At 34.9% G+C, this 22665-nt stretch overlaps 1 protein-coding gene across 1 annotated transcript; it reads left to right on the forward strand.

The window, feature by feature from the left end:
• The first annotated feature begins 957 nt into the window (after positions 1–957).
• Positions 958–9907, forward strand: LOC130628945 (uncharacterized). The gene is made up of 6 exons (XM_057442011.1): positions 958–1198; positions 4079–4178; positions 6683–6765; positions 7483–7773; positions 8449–8526; positions 9064–9907. Exons 3-6 carry the CDS (start codon positions 6684–6686, stop codon positions 9288–9290), a joined length of 678 nt encoding a protein of 225 aa, XP_057297994.1. The 5' UTR covers positions 958–1198; positions 4079–4178; position 6683; the 3' UTR covers positions 9291–9907.
• Positions 9908–22665: the final 12758 nt, after the last annotated feature.

Raw genomic sequence — 22665 nt, forward strand, 5'->3', positions numbered from 1 at the left:
ATATGTACACGGGCAAGTTAGTGCAGATGATTCGCTTGTAATATTCTTGGGAAATAAATAGTATGTATTTTGCTGGATATTTGATTTGAACAGAAAGCATCTTCATGAATTTAAAAATCAATGGTCACATTTCTACTGCGCAGTAAAACTGTGACTACTGCGCAGTAGACGAGTTTTCACTGCACAGTAGTCAACGTTCTACTGCGCAGTAAAACTCTGTTTACCTGTAATGAGCATTAAAGAACAATAGATTAGTTAGTCCACTGCGCAGTAGAAAATGTTTTACTGCGCAGTAGTGGTATTTTTACTGCGCAATAATGTCTACTACTACAACTGTTGCGCAGTATAATATGTGCTTTAAGTTATGTTTTTTTGGAACGCGAGTGTACATCAAGAAGAATATAAGAATATTTGAAATCAAAAGTATGGGGTGTGCTTCCGTTTATAATATATCATAATTTAATTCGTCGTGTTCTTTCATTTCATAGATGGATATTGAAAGAGACATTTCCTGTTATTTTTATCATGGCTTGCCTTATGACGATATTTTAAAAATGGATTGGATAAATCGAATCTCAAACTTTCGATTTAAATATTCTTATATTCTTCTTGATGTACACTCGCATTTCAAAAGGCCGGAAAATTGTCTAAAAAACATAACTCAAAACTCCATATTATACTGCGCAATAGTTGAATTTCTACTGCGTAGTGGACCGAATTCTACTGCGCAGTAGATTTACGACTACTGCGCAATAAATTTACGACTACTGCGCAGTAAAACTACAACTACTGCGCAGTAGAACTACGACTACTGCGCAGTAAAGTTGTTTTTACTGCGCAGTGGTGATCTATTCTTCTGCTTAACAATAGTGACAGATATGGACCACCGTACCTCTTACACACAGCACATATACATAAACTGAGTTAAAACTTTAAAAATTTGCAGAACAGGCTGAAATTCTTAACATACAATTAACAAGTATATAAATTGAACAAGAGGGATCATTGTTCCTTTGAACTATAATAGACTTATAGTTGTCACGGCAACAAAAATTCATCACTAATTTTGTGATACTTGAAATCCCTTACAAGTTTTGTTTGCAATGAGTGTTTTGATGTTGCTACAGTCAAGCAAACTACATACATACTGCAGTCAAAAGATAAAGTTGAATTTGTCAAGATTGACAGATGGATACGTGTAAGTATATTAGCTGCGAATTTGACTTTTTGTTATAAAGATATACTCTATAAGAATATTCAAGATGAAAAAGAACTTAGGAATACCCTAAGAATAATTTTATATTGAAATTTTGCTTGCATGATTATGAACGTTTGTTTTCTTACTCTTAGATAACTCATACACACTTGTATTATGTCCCTAATGTAAAATGTCATTTCTCAGGTTTCATTTCAAGTAGTGTTTCCCACAAAATCTAGTTGTCTGTACGTTTTTACACTAGTTTGCATTCTCACATCTTTTAATTATAACTGTGCTAAGAATATGCTAAGAATATACTAGGAGATAATGTTTGCCCAAAAGTTAAGAATATTTGTGCTGCAATGACAAAACGCTATTCTTACAAAAAGGAGTATATATTGCATACGGGAATTGTAGATTCGTGAGCTAACAGGATAAGTAACACAGGTCATAAGCAACACGCAGCAACTGGATTTGGTTTACAATAAGTTACGGTCGATAAGTTGGAGTTAGGAAACACAAAGAGCCAGTGTAATTTCAGAATTTTTTGTATGGTATAGAGGATAAAATTGTTTATCAATCCTTTTGAGTATGTTAAAAACCTTTTTTCATTCTAAACATTTTGGTTTAAAATCATCATTGATGTTGAAGTTAGGCGGATAGAATAATACTTGAAATGTTTTTCAACCTTACATAATATCTTCAAGATAATATCAATTTTTTTATTCTTATATTCTGGAGATACCTCTACATATGCGAGGTTTTATAGTTTAATCTAAAAAATGGGCTCGTAAATACGAAATGTAACGTCAGCATTTTTTTAAGACTTTCTCGCTGGAATCCCTTTAACAGTAAATGACTACGTGATTAAACTTGAGCTCAACTCTCTTTTATAAAATAAACCCTATCATTGTTCACGCTTGGATCGAATTACGGTTTTAATATTCAAATATTAGTACGCATCTTGTAGAAAAATTGTCTTGTTAGCAACCGTTACTGGAGGTATGTTAATACTTGGATACACTAAGATCTTCTCACGACGCATCAGTCACGGAGTAGTTCTACCACCAGAAACATAAAGTTAACATAAAGTAAAAGGGAAACAACCTTATCAGAGATTTGCTGAGACAAAGGCAGTGTCTTGACTTTTTTAATGTAGACGAAAGTGTCGAATGACCAACTGCACAATCACTACCTTTCCACATGCTTATGCCAGGTGGAAACCGGTTAAAATGTGCTAGTCTCGCTTTCTAGCACGCCCGCACAACGAAATAATCCCCATCGAAGCTTACAAATGTCCCGCAATTCAGGGAATTGGTCATACCTCCTAGGCTATAGCAGCAAATATTAACAAATTTTAAAACCTAAGTCCTAAGGCTCTAGCCATTATAAAGCGAATGTTGACAAGTTTAAATTATGTGAATCTATTATAGAAATCGCCTACATAATATGTTATGGAAACTTAGCAGAACTATAGGTTTCAGATACAACGGGGAACTTATGGCGGTAGAAACATTATGTGATGTTGATCGCCTATCAACGATAAGCCGCAGACTGTAAGGTAATCTTGGAGAGGTTGTCGATTTTATGACGTTATCTTGACGTACGTCAGATTTTGAAAGCTTACATGATGATAAGGAGAGGCGGGTTTAATATCAAGTGTTTCGAATAAACTTGTTTATTAAATTTTTTTTATCGAAAATAAATCTGTTAGCATTTTTCACTCCAGTCTTCTTGACCGAACTGAAATTTCGCTAGGTTCTACAGAATGCAAGTAAACGGAGTAAATTCTAAGTTGTTACATCCATATGGTTGTACGTGTTATAAAAACAATCTGAAGTAAACTTTAACCTTGAAGTGAGTTTGTGAAGACAGCTGTGTGGAATTCTATGGATGCACTTTTATTTCGGAAAGATTGATTCGCTAAAAACGGATAAAGATTAAGTTGGACTCGGCAGAGATTGTACGTTCATTTGTATAAAGATGTGATACTTCACAGGGACAAGAATATCTTAGATGGCTTAAACATTTTAGTATCTCCGTCTACTTCACTTCAATTTAAGTATCAAAGTTGTACTGTCCAAATGACACTAATTAATTAAAAACGTACAGTTAAAATTGCGTGATTAAAACACATAATTATTTAATTAACATAATTTTCTCTGTCAATAATATATGCGAAAGGGGACAGTTATGTTTGCATAATTGGCATAGTTACAATGTATGATTTCGTGTCATAAAGAAACAATCACATTTTCATTGCCAGCAAGTAATTTGTGGGATTTTCAATTTTCTATTAAGTCCAAGCATGTACTCGCTGCCATCGCAGTCCTTAGCCTCCAATATTTTTACATAGAACTTATATATTCACGAGCTAAAGGTCGATTTCCATTAACATAAAACGTTTTGAACAAGAGTACGGACTAACAACTAGTCTCTTATAATAATATCCGCATCAATATGGCAGCCGAATCGCTACTTTATGCTAAGGATGCACGAGATAGCGATGTTGGGACAGAAAGGACAGGCGAGCTCGTGTTTTTTTTACAGCTGTTACGATCTTTGTTTCCAGTCCTCTTATTAAAGACACAATCATAGAGGAAGCTACTTTTTTTTCATTGAATAATATACTATGACACACAATTCAAGTTAATTAATAAATATTACATATTTCTTAAACTTCAATACAACAGAAACATTCGATCTTGCATCTTTCGTTAGACGTATACAAAACTTTAAGTAGATTCATTAAGATCTTGTCACACAAGTGAAATAATTATATGCTCTTCTTTGTACGTAGTTAAGAAGCTGATGTTTCCTTTACGAGATTTTATGATAGACAGTGTGAAGGAGTTTAATGTGGTAATTACTTCATTATAGAAAAAGCAAAAATATTTATTAGAAGATATCAGTAGCCTTCAAGTGTTTACAAATTGAAGATATAATAAAGAGGAGTTCTCGAGTGGATTTCTATTAACAGGTATGTAATTTTTGTTTGTATATATTTCGAGCTCTTCAAGGATTAGAAGAGTGTGGGAGTTGTCTTTGGATATTAAAAGAACCGCGAGTCTAAGTTATTGTACGGTTTAAAAGATTATTTGAAATAGCAAGGACTAGTTTGTTACACTAATACACTTCTTTATTTCATTATTATGAATTTTATCATTTATATTTTTTTTTATGAATTGAGCATAAATTTAACAATTTATCTGGAAAAATAATGCCATATATTATAAGTAAAGTAAATCCTTCAGGTTAAAATTAAAATTATTATTAAAATTATGCATTGTCATGCGTAAATGCAACAAGTCATGCAGGCTTCACTTCATTTTATTTTATGAGCCATAAAAGTAACCAAAAAGAACCAATATGGCTAATTAGTGCCTGTTTAAAAACGCTCCTTTCAATTAACCCAAGTACTATAGAAATCGACTTTTAGTATGAAAACAAGTTTCTTCTCTAGTTTATTAAGTCTTATGTCTTTCTTAAGAGATTACCACGACTCACCGCCTGCACAGGAAAATACTTAGTAATACGGAAGCTGATTCAACTTAAAAGCTTTGCACTCTAACCTCTTCATCCACGACTCCATTTCGTTACGTTTTTTTATTTTTGCTACCAAAATGTACTTATTTGCTCCATTATCAAAATTTATTTTGACAGATAAAACGCCATGTACACCACTTAACTTTGTCCTCGGGAGTTTAAACTTACGGTTTGCTAAAACCATATCATGCTGAAACTGATACCATAAGTGTAAAGAGTCCTGGGGATGGGGTTTTACGTTTGTTTTACGTTTGTTTTAGCTATTTATAGAAACATAATTAGAAGAAACAAAAGACTAATTAGTAAAATATATAAAGATTGAGAAGGCTTTTGAAGTTATGAAGCAGACTAAAATAAAAATTCAAAAACGGGCAACAAATACTTCTTCTTGCGGTGGCTTTGGTGTTGACGATCACATTCCGCTATTTCCAATCATCATATCAACGTCAAAAACAAACACGAGACGTACAAAATATTTTAAAAATAAAACTACAAACTATTCTTTTCACCCATCCACTTCCATCTCTTTAAATAATTTTCATACATTCACCTCCACCTCCATACCTTAACTTTCTTTTCATACACACACTTCTAACCCATCACATTCTTTTACACATCCACTTCGATCTCTTTGAATACTTTTCATATATTCAGTTCCATCCCTTCACATTCTTTTCATGCATCCTCCTCTACACCTTTGAATGCTTTTCATGTAACCACTTTCATCCCTTCACATTCTTTTCTTACACTTACCCCTTCATCCCTTTATATCTTTTTCGTGTCTCCACTTTCATCCCTTCACATTCTTTTTATACACCCACTCTCATCCATTCACATTTCTTCTATGCTTTCACTTCTAACCCTTCACATTCCACGTCCATCCTTTCACACTCTTTTTATGCATCCAGTTTCATCCCTTTACATTCTTTTCATGCATCCATTTTCGTAAAATAAAATCCTTACTTATAAGACCCAGTGACAAAATAACAATAAAAACCATGAGAACCAAATTTAATCCCGTTAAATATTCTTACAGTGTAGCATCTTCTAATTTTGTACGACAGACACTTTATATACAACATTTTCACAAAATCCGAAGGCGGAGTTGTATCGACGCTGTTGAAAGATGTAGGCGTGTCTAAGAATTGATAAGCTGTCCACAGACATGTTCTAATCGTCATATCACCTAATCTTATTACAATCACACTACAAAAAACTTGTATTGCTTTCCATGACAAATATCACAGTCAATGTGCTGCCTAAAATTTTTGCTGACTGTTGAGTTAGTGGCTTCCTCATGCGTCAATGCGATACTTGAAAGGGTTACGAAACGATTTAAAAAGCTCAATCTCCGTTATGTTATTAGAATGCTTGAGTTAAAAGGAAGGCAAGTACTTATATCGAATAAATCATGGATATCCAAATATGTACGGAAGTTTTCTGTCATTTTCAGTTACATTAAGATGCCCAATATGTTATTTAAGAAGTTTAAGTTGGTGTTTTTGTTCTAAATGATTAACTTTCCACCGCCATTTGCTCGACTTTCGTGGAAGTCACTAAAGTCGAAAACCAACAGTCATTTCGTAGGCCCTTTATTAAATTTACCAAACAAATGAGAAGTGCTTATTTTAAGTATAATTTATATGAGAAAATGTGGAAAAATTGCAGGAAGTGCTTGGAGGAAGGAAGGTGCCTTAGTTTTATAAAAGAGAGAAGCAACTTCCGGAATTAAGAAAAGGCAATGTAGTTCTTATATGTAAAATTTAGTTTAGAATCTCTTAGCTGCAGAATTTAACTTTGTTATTTTCCATTGTTTTTAAATAAAACTTTACTTAATTTTATCTATGAAATTTTATTCGCAATACTACAATATTTCATATTGTGGAAAACATATCATACACTGAATTATGGTATAAAATAAAACGTTTATTTTTATAGAATGGATTTGATGAGCGATCTATGTAAAAACAGTTGGGAAAACAAAGGAATACCATCTGAAGATAGAAAAACCTTAACTAGTAGTAAGTCGAATGTTTTTACCCGCCAAAAAAGTGTATATTTTAGAGGGAGAAACTGTTCCAAACAGAAACTTTTACGAAGGAGAATATTGCGATATTTCTGCATTCCGTAAACATAAGCTTTTGCAATTGAACTTCAATAGAAAGTAAGAAAAGATATCCTCCCATGACACGCCTTGTCATCCAGTAGGAATAATTATTACAAGCTCGTGAGCTTGTATTAAAACGCAAATGTGTCCTACAAGAATGGAAATTTTTGCCTCTCTGAGCACCGACACGGGAGTCGTCGTGTGTTCGAATCTCATCTTGGTAACTATTTTTACTTTTTTTTTCTTTTTTCTTTTTTAAAAAGATAAGACAAGTGTTCAAAACACTTGTTTAACTAACTAGTAAAGAAAGGTGTTTCCACCAAACCTTTTAAAAGTGAATGTAGGCAGAATTAACTGAATTAATGAATTTCGCAAATTTTGGGGTTTGTGGGTTTGTGGTCTTTCTTCTTCCTGTCAGTCGGTTCACCCAAGACGGACCCATCTCACAAATCAATTTTGAAAAATAAGTGTGTAACAAATATTATTGCGTATCTGAATAGTAAAATATGTCGTGTCTAACTTCGTAACAAAAATCCCAATTTGATAGACAGCTTTTTGTAAACTTTATTCGCGAGGTTGTTTGCGTATATCATACGTCTTGTTGTCAATTTGCAAACGTTATCTTTTTTAGCCGGATATGCGTCGTACAACATCTTCCGTCGCGCACCATCAGACGAAAAAGACGATTGTATGAAATATTACCTCTCGTCGGATGCCGGTGTACCATGCCAGGGCGTTTTATACGGAGCTTCTAGAGACCCATTGAAATCGATAGGTCATTGTTATATGAAAGTAAAGGAAATAAAAGATTCGCATGTTATTATTGGAATCATAGTAGAAGATGACTGGGTAGAAATGAAACAAAGTTTTTTGGACACTATACACGTACCAGAGCCAGTTAAAAAAGAAGTTAACGAAGTCGGTGAGTAAAAGATCATTACTCTGTCTCCCTTTCAAAAGGTTGATTATGATTACCAAAACAGTAAGTAAACAAGAAAACGGGATACTGGAACCAAATAGTTCCCAATTTAACTCCTTCCATATCTGAGGATTTTCAAAATTTGCGAGAAAATTCCTAAACTTTACACTGTTGTTTCAATGACCGTTAAAAAAAATATTCTTTCGCTCTTTCACTTCAAGCAGTGTCTCAACATACGTAGAATCGCGGTGCAAGCCATCACCCCCTTACACAGTTAGGTAGACGCTGGAAATGAAAGGTTTAGGACTATATCAGCCTTTGAGATCTTAAAATTCGAGTGACCATGTTTTTTTGTGTATTTTATTATCAAAGCTATAAAATTATATGTTTTTATTGTCTTATAAATCCTGTAATGCAGTTAACGATCTAAATCCAAGAACTACCAACGTTTTACAGTCTTATATCGTACATTCGGTGTTAGCAAGAAACACGTCCTGGATATAGTGTGGTGATACAGTGTTGGGATTATAATCATTAGGTTTTAGGTTTAAATCTCCTCTCTAGTTAAATACCGCCAACTAGCTAGTGCGAGGCAAACAAGTTAAAGATGTAACCAAGTTTTAATTGAAAGATGTGAACAAGGAACTCCTGTTACTTACTTACTTCTCTTTTATTTAGATCTTAGCATTGGTGGTGATTTAGACTTGAATAAATGGGAGAAAAAGGGTGTGGCACCTAAAATTAAATCTGATAAAGGTATAGATTTAGATTTCTCTATTTGTGTTGTACGAATTTTTGTTGATTGTTGCTTTAAGGTTTAAAAGAATTCGAAAATCGGTTTATTTCGCCAAAAAAAAAGTAATTCGCAGCATGTTTTTACAATAAGTTTATCAACCCGTTAAAAAAAAATTAAAAATTCCAGTTTTCAGTTTTTGAAATGAAAAGAACTGCATCATTTCACGATGTTTAAATCTTTGCGATTTCGCGCATCTAAGTTTTGTTGTTAATAAAAAAAAAATAAACTAAAATTCACAAAAATTGTTTATGTAAAATATACATGTGAAAGTAAATGGTTTCTGTTAATAAAAACCTCAACAGAACCAATAAAGACAAAAAATACCATTTCGTTAAAATGTGGATATCTTCAGAATTAAATTATGAGCCAAACCCTGATTTGTGGGAATTTAATTTTGCGGTTTTACGTAAAACCCACGTAACTACAAAATTTTATCCCACGGTGACCCTAAAATAAATAAAAAATTGTGGTCACAATTTCTTCTTTTTTTATTACAGGTTACGTATTCTACAACTTACTTCGAGACCATCCAGAAACAAAAGGCGATATTCTGATGTATTACCTAAGTACAGACGATGGTAACCTCTTGCAAGCCGATCTGCATGCAGCTAAACGTGATCCTTTAAAATCTATTAGTCACTGTTATCTAAAGATTGCAAAAGATGGTGCAAATAATAAAATCACTGGAATTATTGTAGAAGATGATTGGGTGGAATTGAAATAAATGGAATTTGATTGGTTGACAAAGGTGATAAGGAAATGTGATTGGTTAATGAGATATTTGCAAGCATATTTTTTTGTCAACAGCATAAAAACAACAACATAAAAATCAAATGAGAATTTTCAAGGAATTGTTTTCTGGTATATTTACCAGTTCTTTACAAGTTTTCTTTTTCTTCTTATTTTATTATTATTTCATTTACTCTAGCTTACACATTTCGTCAGTAGGATAGCGAATTTGGAAACACGCGAAATTCGCAAAAATAAGTGCAGACAATATAAAATGTATTTTTTTTGATTGTCAAAAAAGATCCAATTCACCCCTTGACTTATTTTTTCAAAATTGTTACTAATACTCTCAAATTTCTCAATTGTTATTTTGAGTATCAAATAACAAGGCCTGTAGTGTTTTTTGATATTAAAAAAATCTACAAGTCCTGGGAATGAAGTTGTATAATCATGCAATATACTTGATACTTTATATCTTATTATAATTATAATTTTATAATTTTTCTTTTTTTTTTGTTTATTAGTTCAATATTTATCAGATATTTTTCTTGTTAGACAATATATTGTTTTGTACATACCAACTTTTAATTGAATTTGATTTTAATTTGACAAGTGACACGTTTTCCTTTCATTCTGTCTTTCAACACATTACCAAAAGATCAATAGTTATGTCAGGCAGAAGTTTTTGCCAAATAGAAAAACTGGAATAAATCTTTTTGACGTAAACCGCAAGGTCGACACATCATTTGACGACTGGATATTCATTGACGTGACGTGACGTCTACAAACACCTACGTAATTTAAGAGTAGAAACTTGCGCAAGCGGAAACTTTCAGGTTTTTCGCGTTCTTTGGTCATTTTCGCAAATGTTTATGCCTTTGGAAAATTTTAAATTAGCAAGCAATTTGATGTCTTCTTCTTTTCTCAGTCAGTGATTTCTCAGTCCCAATTTCTTGAAACAGTAATGGATGCAGACTTTTGATTATGGGAAATATCTCAATATTTTTATTACCAACACAAAGGCCTAAAGCAAAAAATAAGAGCAGTCTTGAAGTTTACCAAACATTAAGAGCCGTTCAGAATGTGAATTTTCTCCCTCTTCGATTATTGCTGGTGATCGTTTCTCTTCTCACCGACCTTAAGGGAAGAAATTTTCGTGAAAATAATCAAAGGGTTTGAAAATATGTTTTTGGTTAATAAAACATGGAGAATAACAAAACTTAAACTAGATGAGAAAAAAATATTGGCTATTATAAGATAAAATGCAGCCCTTGGAGCCTCAGCCATATTTTGTAACGACCCTTTTTGGCCAAAATATGATTGCATGTTTTTTTTATCAAAAAAAATTATGCAAGAACATACCGCTTCAAAAGCTTAAAATATAAATATTTTAAGGTTATGTCAATTATAAAAAGTTCTGAAATGTTCTTAGCTTCAAAAAATAGGTAAAGAGTAAAAAGTTAAAAACATTTGAAGGTTTCCTTTAAGTTGAGTGTTCTGATAAAACAAACGTGTAGCTTTTTAAAACTCTTTTGGGCGCCATGTCCATAGTCCTTCCATTTATCAAAGATCAGACAATATCATGACAAAAAAAATATTTCCGATTAAATGTCTAATACTTTCGATTAACAAGTCTAGAACCCAGCTGCTTAAAAATGTAGACCCAGAATTAAACCGAAAGTTATAAAGCTTGCTTGCTAACATACTGGCTCTCTACATTTTTAGTTGGACTGTGGCAAAAGTTCAGACAGCATTCACTCAACCTCGTTCCCAGGGCATTTGCCTTGTTGCTGAAGTGGACAGTAACGGCGCAGGGGCCACAATACCCTGGGGACGAGGTTGCATTATATCCTACTCGCACCAATTTTGCACGTACTAATTTTCGCGAGTTCGTTCAGAAAAATTCGTTATTGCGCTATATTTAGTACAAAAATAACGCTTAAAATTTGTTGTGCGAGAATTAATGCACTTATTTATCATATTTTATTTATCTACATTTTATCTATAACAACCTTTTAGCCAAATTTTTTTCTTATTATTGTGAGGGAATTTAAATATGCGCCTAAATTAATCTCGCCTGAACACCAGTTTACTTGAAACGTGTATAAAAAAACTTCAAAGCGGTGCAGTATTTGAGCTTAACATAAAAAGTGTTACGGACGTTAGTGGAAACCATAAGCTTACAACTCTACAAAGACAGAATTCTTATGTTCGTTTATATATCGCGTGAAAAAGTCTTCTTTTGTTATTTACAATTGGCTTACAAGATCAGCGCTTTTATCATGTGACGTCCGTTGTTCCTATGTTTGCGAAGTCTGGGATCGAACACTACAGACTGACCTCACTCTTAAACGAGATTAAATTTGCTGGTATTTAAAAAAACCCAGAAATTAGACCAACAAGGGTTGACAAAAGATAAAATAAAAATTTAGGAGAACTGAAGTATATGATTGCATTTTTAGGTCTTATTATATTTTTAATTTTTTGACATTATCAGAACCTACAAGGAAAACAATTACATATATATAGCGAGTCTCACTCAGAGGTTTTGGTAAGTCCATAGTATTACACAAAATCTAAAAAAATGCTCACTATGGTAAAGTGTTTGCTATATGACATGCCCGGACTACGACATGCCCGGACTACACAAGCTAAAACTAAAATAGTGAGACAAGGTGAAGTTCGATGCCACAAGTAATTATATAGGATAATTCTATATTATGTTGACGAATTTAACACGTAGAATATTAGGTTTAGATCAAAACTCCAAAGTGCACTAATTCTTGCTGATGTCAGCATGACTTTTTTTTTAATCAATTTCGGGTCTTGTCTGTGGGCTTTGAAAAGAATTTTTGGCCCAGTCTGTGGGCTATAAAAATTTTCTGGTCCTGTCTGTGGGCTCTGAAAAGAATTCTTGGTCTTGTCTGTGGGCTCTGAAAAGAATTTTCTGGTACGTCAGTCAGATGTGTTAGAATGTACGATTTACAAATTTTACCTAACCTATGCGTCTGCAAAAGTATTGACTGCGGAAAATTTGCGGCTTGATGCTTTAACTTCGTAAAATGGTAATTATGTACAGTTGTATCACCATTAATGTGAAGCTTGCATATCAACACTAATTTATACTTTCTCGAATGATGATGCTAAAAACATCCCCAGGCTAACAAGCATTAAAAATATTTTAAGGCTAACATGAAATGTCATCTTTAAATTTACATAAACAAAAAAACAATACATGAAATATACATTCATTGTAAAAGTTTTTTATTTTTTTCATCTGTATTGAAAAAAGGAACTTCTCTTTGACCAACTGGGGCACCTGGATCCTCTTCGACTATACACGTTCCCATTCGACACTTAACTATACCACATATTGTTGAAAATGGGTATTGGCATGTGCCAGAGCCATCCCCACAATCAGATGCCACGACACAAGGATGCATTTCACAATTTAGGCAAGCCTAAAAATTAATCAACATGTAAACAAACAAACAAACAAACAATAAAACAAACAATATGTGAGTACTCTTAAATAAGCATTCTCATTGGAGAATGTCTACCGGAATGACTCATTATATACCTTACATCTACGCTACATTTCCGTTTAGGGTTAATCAACCACACAACGTGATATAAGTAAACTCGTTGGTGTTAACTGTACCGTTGAAATCATGGATTGAATCTTAAACTTCCATGCAATATTTAAACAAAACACAAAAATGGTACTATTTTAACTACGTCGTATTTTTGTTTCTTAATAACATTTCGTTTATCGCTTTTCATAGATATTCACAATTTTGTTCAAAATAGACTAAAATGTCCTCCCAGCCCCTTTACCCACCACCTTAACCAAAGGTCGACACATCACGTCATATACACTCCTCATCATACCTTGGAGAAATGAGAATAAGCTGCCATTAAGAGTACAACCATGTAAAAATACCCTCGAGTCATGTTGATATGTTTACTCTGTTTGAAACTGGAAGGTAAACTTGAAAAAACTTGTTTGAAGTTTGTGTTTTATAAGTATTTGAGTAAGGTCCAATATTTATTTGCCGCCGTTGATGTCGTTAGATATGTATAAAAATATAAAGCGATATTCGGTGAGTAAAGTCGGATATTAATCTTTTAATAACTGTTTATGAGGTCAATACCGGAGAATATTGACCGACGTCAAAGTATTGCCCGAGCTTGTGAGGGCAGTACATGACAAATGACGCACAAATCCGAAACTTCCTGATTTTCGTGTGAAATAGAAAAAAATTGATTGATTTTCCGTTTTGAGTAAGAGCCAGTATCTAAGGCCCTCAGTCATTTCACCGACCTCGCAAGCTCAGTCGGCACTTGGCGATATTTTGCGGTACAGCCCGGGGTAATCGGTTATTATTCTATTATTATTGATCACGCGACAGAGGTCACTATTCGAAGGTATTGCCCGAAATAAACAGTTATTATATGGATTATTATCCGGGTACTGAATTTTACGAGAAGAAAAATATAACATTATAAGCAGAATGTAGAAACCATGTCTTTATAGAAACTATTGCCATATGGAACGTACACATTCGAACAAAATTTTTTTTTTTTTTTTTTTTTGAAAAATCGAACATCGTGTAAACATAACAGGTTTTTATTGTAGCTACAACATAGAATTCTTTAAAAGATAAAAGTAAGTTTCATTTTTGTTTCGCGTTTTATTTTATCTTTTCCGTGTTTATTTCCATTGAAGGCCACCTTATTTAAACTTTAAACACGGTTGCTATGGTAGCGGTCAATTGCCCGCTATGACGTAAGTTCTAACCAATCACATTCCGCGATTTTTGAAAATATCGATGCTGCCCTTTTACTAAAATAATAAAGCAATACATTTGGTCAAGCTTATGATATTTGACGACACGAGGTTGATAACCAATTCGACCGAGTTGAATATTTGGCCTTTTAATCAAACAAAAAAGAAGAACTTATTTCAGTTAAAAAATAATTAGCTTCACAATACGTCGGCTGCGATTGGTGACTAATGACAAGAACACGGTTCATGTTTCGTACCGTTGGGTAGCCTATTTATACTCTTTTTCAAAAATAGAAGACGCATTTTATGACAAACTAGTCCTTAGGAATATAGCCTACAGATTTTTTTGTGATTTATTTCTGTTGGCATATTTGCTCAACCCTTCTAGGGATATCAAAGGCGTGAAGATGGGGAGGAGGTTTGTATTTGGTGTTGTGTGGGTTGGAGTTAGACACTATTAATGATGGCGGCTGTTTCCCATTTAAAAAAAAACAAATATCAGAATTTTTAAAATGGTCGACCTGCTCAATAGTTGATAACATTCTCATCATACTAAAACACAAAAAGTGTAATAAACAAGACAACCGAGTTAGACGTAACAAAAACTGATTTTCTATTGGTTAGTATGCATGATATATTCGGGTACATAGCTCAAAAAAAGGGAGATAAAAAAGAGATCAATATATCCGAAATTGTGGTTTTGTTTGATGTGGATAATAAACAGTAATACATTACCATGCATAAAAAATGATTTTCTATTATTTCTTTTTTAAAATTTGCCTTTTTTATATTTTCGACATTAACCCTTCCACGACAAAAACATAGCAATGGAGGAGGAAGGAAGCCCTGCTCCGCAACACTTCTCTCAAGCCTTTTGTTTCCTAATATGTTTTCTTACACATTTACGGAAATCTTAATAATTATGCTTTACGACCCATTACCAATGAAAGCAGTTCGAACTATTTCAATTTTAAAAGCGACAATTTGGTTACAATGTTTCTTTTTTCCCACCTCCAATTGTAATGTAAAATAAGATATAGAAATCATGATGCCTCGTTTAACCATATTAATCCAGCCATAACGAAATAAACAAGACATTTGAGTCTTACTGGGCTAACAATCACGTAGCCCATAGAAAAACCAAGAATTAACCAAAGTTTTAACTTTCCATGAACACTTATATGTATCACATCGATTATAACTCTGTTATGCTATATGGTTAATCTTAACAAATAAAACCGATTTAAAATTGGCATTTTAAATCGGTTGTTAAGATTTTTTTCTTGATTTTTCAATTTTATTTTCAATTTAATAATGCTGCGAAAATTTCATGACAAAAACGCTTCGTTACGTAGAGGTGTCCACTATATAGTGGTTTGAAAACTTTTATGTATTTTTATAAAATAAAACGTTTCGAATGATATTTGAAAAGGTTACTGAAAAGACAAGCGATGATAAGTATTCACGAGAATATCATATGTGAAGATGTACGGTAGATCTTTTACTATAAGGATTATATGAGGAGTTATAAGAATTTTATCTGCTTTACAGTTTTTTTCTTTATAAGCAGTAAAAACAAAATTTTAGCTGAGATTTAAAGTTGCTTAAGTTTGCAACTGTTGCTTATTAGTTGCGTATTGACATATCTACCTGGGAAAACCATTGACATATCTACCTGGCAAAACCATTGACATATCTATCTGGGAAAACCATTGACATATCTATCTGGGAAAACCATATTCTTGCGTTTGTTTTCTCTCTGATGCACCGGTACTATCGAAGAATATACTTTGTTTTTTAATTACGTTGATGTATATTATTTTAGAACAAGGAAGGCCACGAGAACAATTGCCGTTTTTCTAGACCCGGTTTTTTTCCCTACTTTTTTTATTTACTTAAGGATAAGCTGTTGCTTAAATATTTGGATTTTCATGTTGCGCATAAAAAATGTGCATTGTATATGACAGTAAAAGGTGATGTTTTGGAAGACGTTTAACAAAATACGCCTTGATTGTATCAAAATTTTCTTAGAAAAAATATTTTAACACATTTTGTCCGTGACGCTTCTTAGGCGCGATGAAGGTTAAAATAAGGGACTTACAAATTATATGTACAACAGACAGAGAAAAAACAGTCAATTTATTTATTTATTTATAAGTTACAAAGTTTATCCTCGCAGTTCAACCAATAGGAACAGACGGTCCTCCTGCTCCAAATGGATCACTCATAATTTCATCAACAACACAAGTCCCTATTTCACAATGAGCCACGCCGCACCCATTGATTGTACTTGAGAAACACCAGCCGGAGTTACCGCCACAGTCAGAGTTTCCTGCGCACGTGAATCCTTCACAATCAGGACAACACTAAACAGTAAAGTTAATGTGTGGTTGAATGGGAGGAGTTGATTGCTATACTTTTGTGTTTTCTCTTTATTCTTGTCAATGGAATTTATATTTTTCACATCATTAATATCGCCCCCATAATGCCCAAGAAGTAGGTTATCGTGAAAAGTATTTTTAGGAATAGACTGAATTAGGCTACCCAACGGTACCCAAAAAGCATTATCTAATTTCTGTCCTCGTCTACCAATTGCGGTTCATGTTGTTGGAAGCTGAGTATTTTTTGACTGAAAAAGGAGTCTTTCCAAAAACGGGTCGTTCTTTACACGTTAAAAATGTTGCAAATCTACTTTCGATATTTCATGGGTTTTTACAAAGATTCTGATTGGTGAAGATCGATATGTGCATTGTTCTTTGAATAAACGGCCCTTTAAATGGGCTATCTATTAGCGAGGTCGTCCATTAACGTTGATTTACAAAAGGCGGGGTTGGTTAAACGAAGGGGTCAACCTCGTACCCAGGGCTCTTTTTCTCCTTGATAATCTCAGACGGCAAGAAGAAACAGCCCTAACACCGAACGGTCATCATCGCAATTTGATTGAGTATCAAATTTACTACTTTAGTCCGCCAGCCGTAATATTACTAAATATTACTAAATAAAAATGGCGGAAACATGAAAATAAACAATTGGAACAAACTAGAATTAAAACTGTTAAAAACTTTATTTTTGGACCAGATTGTCAGAAAAGAAAGAGTCCTGTATACGAGGTTGCGAGGGTTGTCCAGCAAAAGGGGGTTTCTATTTGAAGCATTATGGATATCAATTTTATCATTCAATATTGCTACAAAAATCTTGCTATTTGATCGATATTTTCCCTGGTTAATTTTTTTGTAGCTATTGAATTAACAGTATTAACAGAACAGAATTAACAGAATTAACAGTATGTATGTATTAACAGTATGTTGAAGACTTATTGGCCTAATATATACCCACGGTTATCAGTAAAGAGGCAGCAGCTTTCAGTCTTTCTACGTCTGTGCTTTGAACGAATATACGACACTAACCTTATTTCATTTATGACACTGTAGTGTACGCTTTTATGCAAAAAATCGTAGTACGTACCTTGGAAGAATCAATATAAAAAGCCAGTATTAGGAATAAAAAGGCCATGTGTAAACACATTCGAACCATGTTGGTCATATTACGTTGTACAATTCACTTCCAATTTAAGATAACTCGTTTATGCTCGTTATATATCGTATTTTATACTCGTCAATATCATATTTCAATATTATTTCATATTTGTGATTTATTCATATAATATATTTATTCTATCTAATGTTGTAGTTAAAACTTCAAATATATCAATATAATAATATGAACGTTTCGTAGGCCCCCCAGTACGATTTCTATTTGCGTTCTTGCACAACTAGTCGTTAGCCCATGGAAAAATCCACGGGTTCGCCCGTCCTTTTTATACCGCATTACGTGCGTCTCGCTACCTGCGCAGATAAGCTACCATTTTGCGAGACGGATGGACGGACGGACAGACGTATACGGGTATTATAACATAGATGATAGTGAAATGAATAAATAAATAAATTAATAAAAAAAACTGTTTGAAGATCGGAGGATCTTCAAACAGTTTTATTTATTTATGTCGCGACTGGTTTGAACTTTTTTTATATGGAATATTTGATTGTATATTTGCTTATTTTTTATTCTGTCTTAATGATGGAGGTAGAATAAATAATTAAATGTAAAAATGATAAACAAAAAATAGATAATATATCAAAGACGCATCTGGTTCCCATCGAACTGGCTTGTTTCCAAGCCATTTTGTCTCTTTTTTATATGGAATATTTGGTTGTATATTTGCTTATTTTTTATTCTGTCTTAATGATGGAGGTAGAATAAATAATTAAATGTAAAAATGATAAACAAAAAATAGATAATATATCAAATACGCATCTGGTTCCCATCGAACTGGCTTGTTTCCAAGCCATTTTGTCTCTTCCGAAACAATTCGGAACCTGTTTGCCCTCATCAGGGTCCTATTCCGAGGCCTTTATTTAATTTAACTGAATAATTTTCTCCTGATGCTTTAAAGAAGGCATACAACTGAACTTTTATAAACGCCTTTAAAAGTCTCACACAAGAGTGTTCCGTGGGCAAAGTTTTTTATCTAGATTGTATCAAATAGAAAAGGATTACTAGCAGGGCATGGTGATATAAGGTTTTTTTCCATCCCTCGACTACCTGGCATCTCTAATTATTCATAATGGCTACCAATGATAGATCAGTAAAGACCGAAGTAGAAAACGTATAACACATATAATATCATCTTCGGGCCGCTTTAACGTCGACCCTAATATAACACCGGCTGTTTTCACGTTGAATTCAATTTAGTGCTGGCGGTTTTTACGTCAATTCAATTCATCTTCGGCTGTTTTTATATGGAACTTATCCTTTTCATTTTGAGCCTAATTTAGACTGTCTGTTTTTATATCAGCTTTAAATGTAATACTGGTTGTTCTTACTTGAGCCTTTTTATTACTTTTTATTAATTGTTAAGGCGAGGCATTTAGTGCCAGTCCCTTTTATGTTGCGTTGCAAGAATGAGCAACAAGCAACAATCATTTTCTTTATATTTAGGGAACTTTTTGCAATGTAACAATAAAGGTATAGCTAAATAATTTTTTGCAAAACTCTAAATGGACGTAGGCGTTATACCTGGAAAGATAAAAAAACATTGAAAGATGACATTGCTTCAACAACACAACATAAAGTGAAGTATGGATTTAACGGTTCAATTTTTACGGATAATTGCCAACTCATTTAGAGAACTTTCCTGCCTTGGTCGGTGTTTAGCGATGTACGATTGCTAGATGATACTTTGGGTCTCTCGAGACAATATGTTACAGTCATGAATGTGGTGTTACATAAACAGTCAAAAAGCTGCTTTGACTGTGTTCTCCTCAAATTATTTACTATGAGAAGCGGATTACTGTGAAACGATAAGCTTACGTACGAAAACATTGTAGGCTCAACCAAAAAAAAGTTTTGCTTACACTGTTGATGCTTGTAACCTGTAGTGGTAAATTATCGATCCCAACAAACATCGCTGGAAAGTAGTGGTAAAAATTCTTGCCATTGTTTTCAGATTTATACGGAATTGTCGTAGAAAAAAAGTGAACAAGAATTCATCAAATGGATGATGAAAAATTAAAAATATCGTTGTGCTGTCAGATGCTATTAGGAGGCCAGGGAAGACTATCTATATGAACGCCTGGGGAAAGATTTTACACCACAGGAACATAAGCATGCTCATAATAGGACGTATCGAAGTTTCCGAATTCCTGGCATCGGTGGGGCTGACGTTGGCAGGTATATAGGGATGGTAAGACCCAAAGGGGCAGGTAGAAGATATGGGGTCGGCGAAGGTACGGATATTCCTACGGATTATGTGGAAGAAGAAGAAGACGAACCTGGAGGAGGCCAACGATGAGTATATTGAGGTAGAGAAGGTTTTTACCAGCAACATGACGTCAATCTTCCAGGGCAACGACGTGGATGACGTGCTGGATAGGATGTTTACTCTGGTTAAAACTCATGTTGAAAAACCAGCACTTCCCCAGAGTGGCTTTACGATATCTCAAATCCTACACCTCGATGTATATTTTCACAAATTGAGGCTAACAAGGGGTTCATCATATATACAAGCACCTAAGTGGATAGCCTCCAAGAAGGCCAATACTAACCCAAAAAATGATGATGAGAAGTGTTTCAAATGGGGCATTATCGCTGGTCTACATCATACGGAGATTGAAAGAGATCCACAAATAATCACCAAGCTGAGACCTTACGTAGACCACTATAATTGGCAGGGTATAGAGTTCCCTACAAGTATCAAGAGTATATACAAGTTCGAGGATAATAACAAGGACATTGCGGTAAACGTCCTGTATGTGACGGGAAGGAAGATCAATATCCTGAGGCGATCACATCATACCAGGCGTGGCAAGCAGGTAAAAATACTGTACATCACTGATGGCAAGAAGAACCACTACACAGCCATCAAATCACTATATCGCGACTCCTGGGTATTGAGACCTCAAAAAATACGGCAAAAGTGCACTTTTGCCTGAATTGTTTGCAGGCCTTCCCCACATTTGAATCGAGAGATAAGCACCATGGCTATTGCAAGGACCACGAGGCGGTCAATATCACAATGTCAACAGAGGCCAAAAAATGGCTATACTATAGGGATGGACAACAGCAATTCAAGGTACCCTTTGCCATCTATGCAGACTTTGAGAGTCTACTAGTCCCGGTAGAGGATGCAAGAGATAAAAAGACCAAGAAGCTGAGTAAGCACATACCGTCCGGCTGGTGGTATAGTACCTTTGCCTACTGAGACGTACCAGATCCTCTTAAAGTATACAGGGGAGAGGCCTGTGTAACCCGCTTTGTCAACCACCTAAAGGATAAAGCAAAGAGGTTATATAATACCTACCCGCAGAAGGACATGCTGCCCCTAACAGAGGCGGAACGAAGGCGTCATGACGAGGCATCGAAATGTCATATATGCTTGAAACCCTTCGATGACAGCAAGAATAACCGTAAAGTCAGGGACCATTGTCACTATACCGGGCAGTGTAGGGGTGCGGCGCATAACAGCTGTAATTTGAAGTATAGGATACCTGGCCACATCCCTGTCATATTCCATAACCTTTCAAGGTATGATGCCCACCTGTTTCTCCGGAAATTGGGTGAAAAATTTGATACCCAGGACAAAGCAGCTTAATCGGGATCAGGTAAAGGCAAACGTACCATCCATGGCAAAATACGGAGAATTATATCGGTTTCAATGTCAAAATACAAGGTACCACTTGTAGGTATGGGATACGGTGATGACGAGACGTATAAGACAATCGAAATCAGGTTTATCGACTCCTGTCGATTCATGGCATCAAGTCTGGACAAATTGGCAAGCAACCTCATTGGTACAAACGCCGCAGGTATGAAATGTAAGCAGTGTGTAGATACCTGCCTTGAATTCCAAGGCACAGACGTGGCAAGTTTTTGGTGCAAAAATTGCGACTCGAGTACCACAAAGCAGCTTAATCGGGATCAGGTAAAGGCAAACGTACCATCCATGGCAAAGTTTATCGACAAAGATGATACCTTCAGGGTGATGCTTCGAAAAGGTGTGTACCCCTATGAGTACATGGATGGCAGCGATTCGAGGAGTTGGAGCTACCTCCCAAGAAGGCGTTCTATAGCAAGCCGAATATGAAGGGCATCAGCGACAGGGACTATGCATACGCAAAAGAGGTATGGAATGTCATTACCCCAGAGGGTGTTAACGTTACTATGGGTGACTACCATGATATCTACCTGACCATAGGCGTCCTGCTATTAGCCGACGTCTTCGAGACGTTTCAAGGCGTCTGCTTGAACAATTACAGTATTGATCCGGCACACTTTTACAGCACACCTAGCTTGGCATGGAAGGCATCACTAAAATTTACTGGAATTAAGCTAGAGCTTCTCACGGACCCCGACATGCTCCTGATGTTTGAGAAGGGTATCAGGGGAGGCAGAGTTGAGAACAAACGCGAAGTACGAGTTCGAAAAAGATTTTTATAAGCTGATGAATTTGAGCGTCGGCAAAACGATTGAGAACATTAGGAACTATCGCAACATCCAGCTGGTCACAAACGAAGACAAGTATACGAGGCTCGTCATAAAACCAAAATTCAAGGGTGGAAGCAGGTTTAGCAAAAACCTGGTAGGTGTAGAGATGGGCAAGACCGAGGTCAAGATGAATAAGCCCGTATACATTGGCCAGGCTATATTGGATATGTCAAAGCTAATCAAGTACAAATTCCACATTGACTATATGCAGGACAAATATGGTTCTAAAATACAACTCTGCTACATGGATACAGACTGCTTCGTGTACCATATACGAACAGAGGACTTTTACAAGGATATCGCGCAGGATGTTGAAGCACGCTTTGATACAAGTGCCTATAATCCGGATGATAATAGGCCCCTCCCCATACGCAAGAACAAAAAGGTGGTAGGCTTGATGAAGGACGAATTAGGCGGTAAAATCATGACCGAATTCATCACCCTCAGGGCCAAGCTATATGCTTACAAGAGCATTACCAAAGAAGGCGGTGATCGCAAAGCCAAGGGCGTAAAGAGGTGCGTTACGAACAAGTCGAAA

Source organism: Hydractinia symbiolongicarpus, chromosome 15 (assembly GCF_029227915.1).
Source record: "Hydractinia symbiolongicarpus strain clone_291-10 chromosome 15, HSymV2.1, whole genome shotgun sequence".
NCBI classification, from domain to species: Eukaryota; Metazoa; Cnidaria; class Hydrozoa; order Anthoathecata; family Hydractiniidae; genus Hydractinia; species Hydractinia symbiolongicarpus.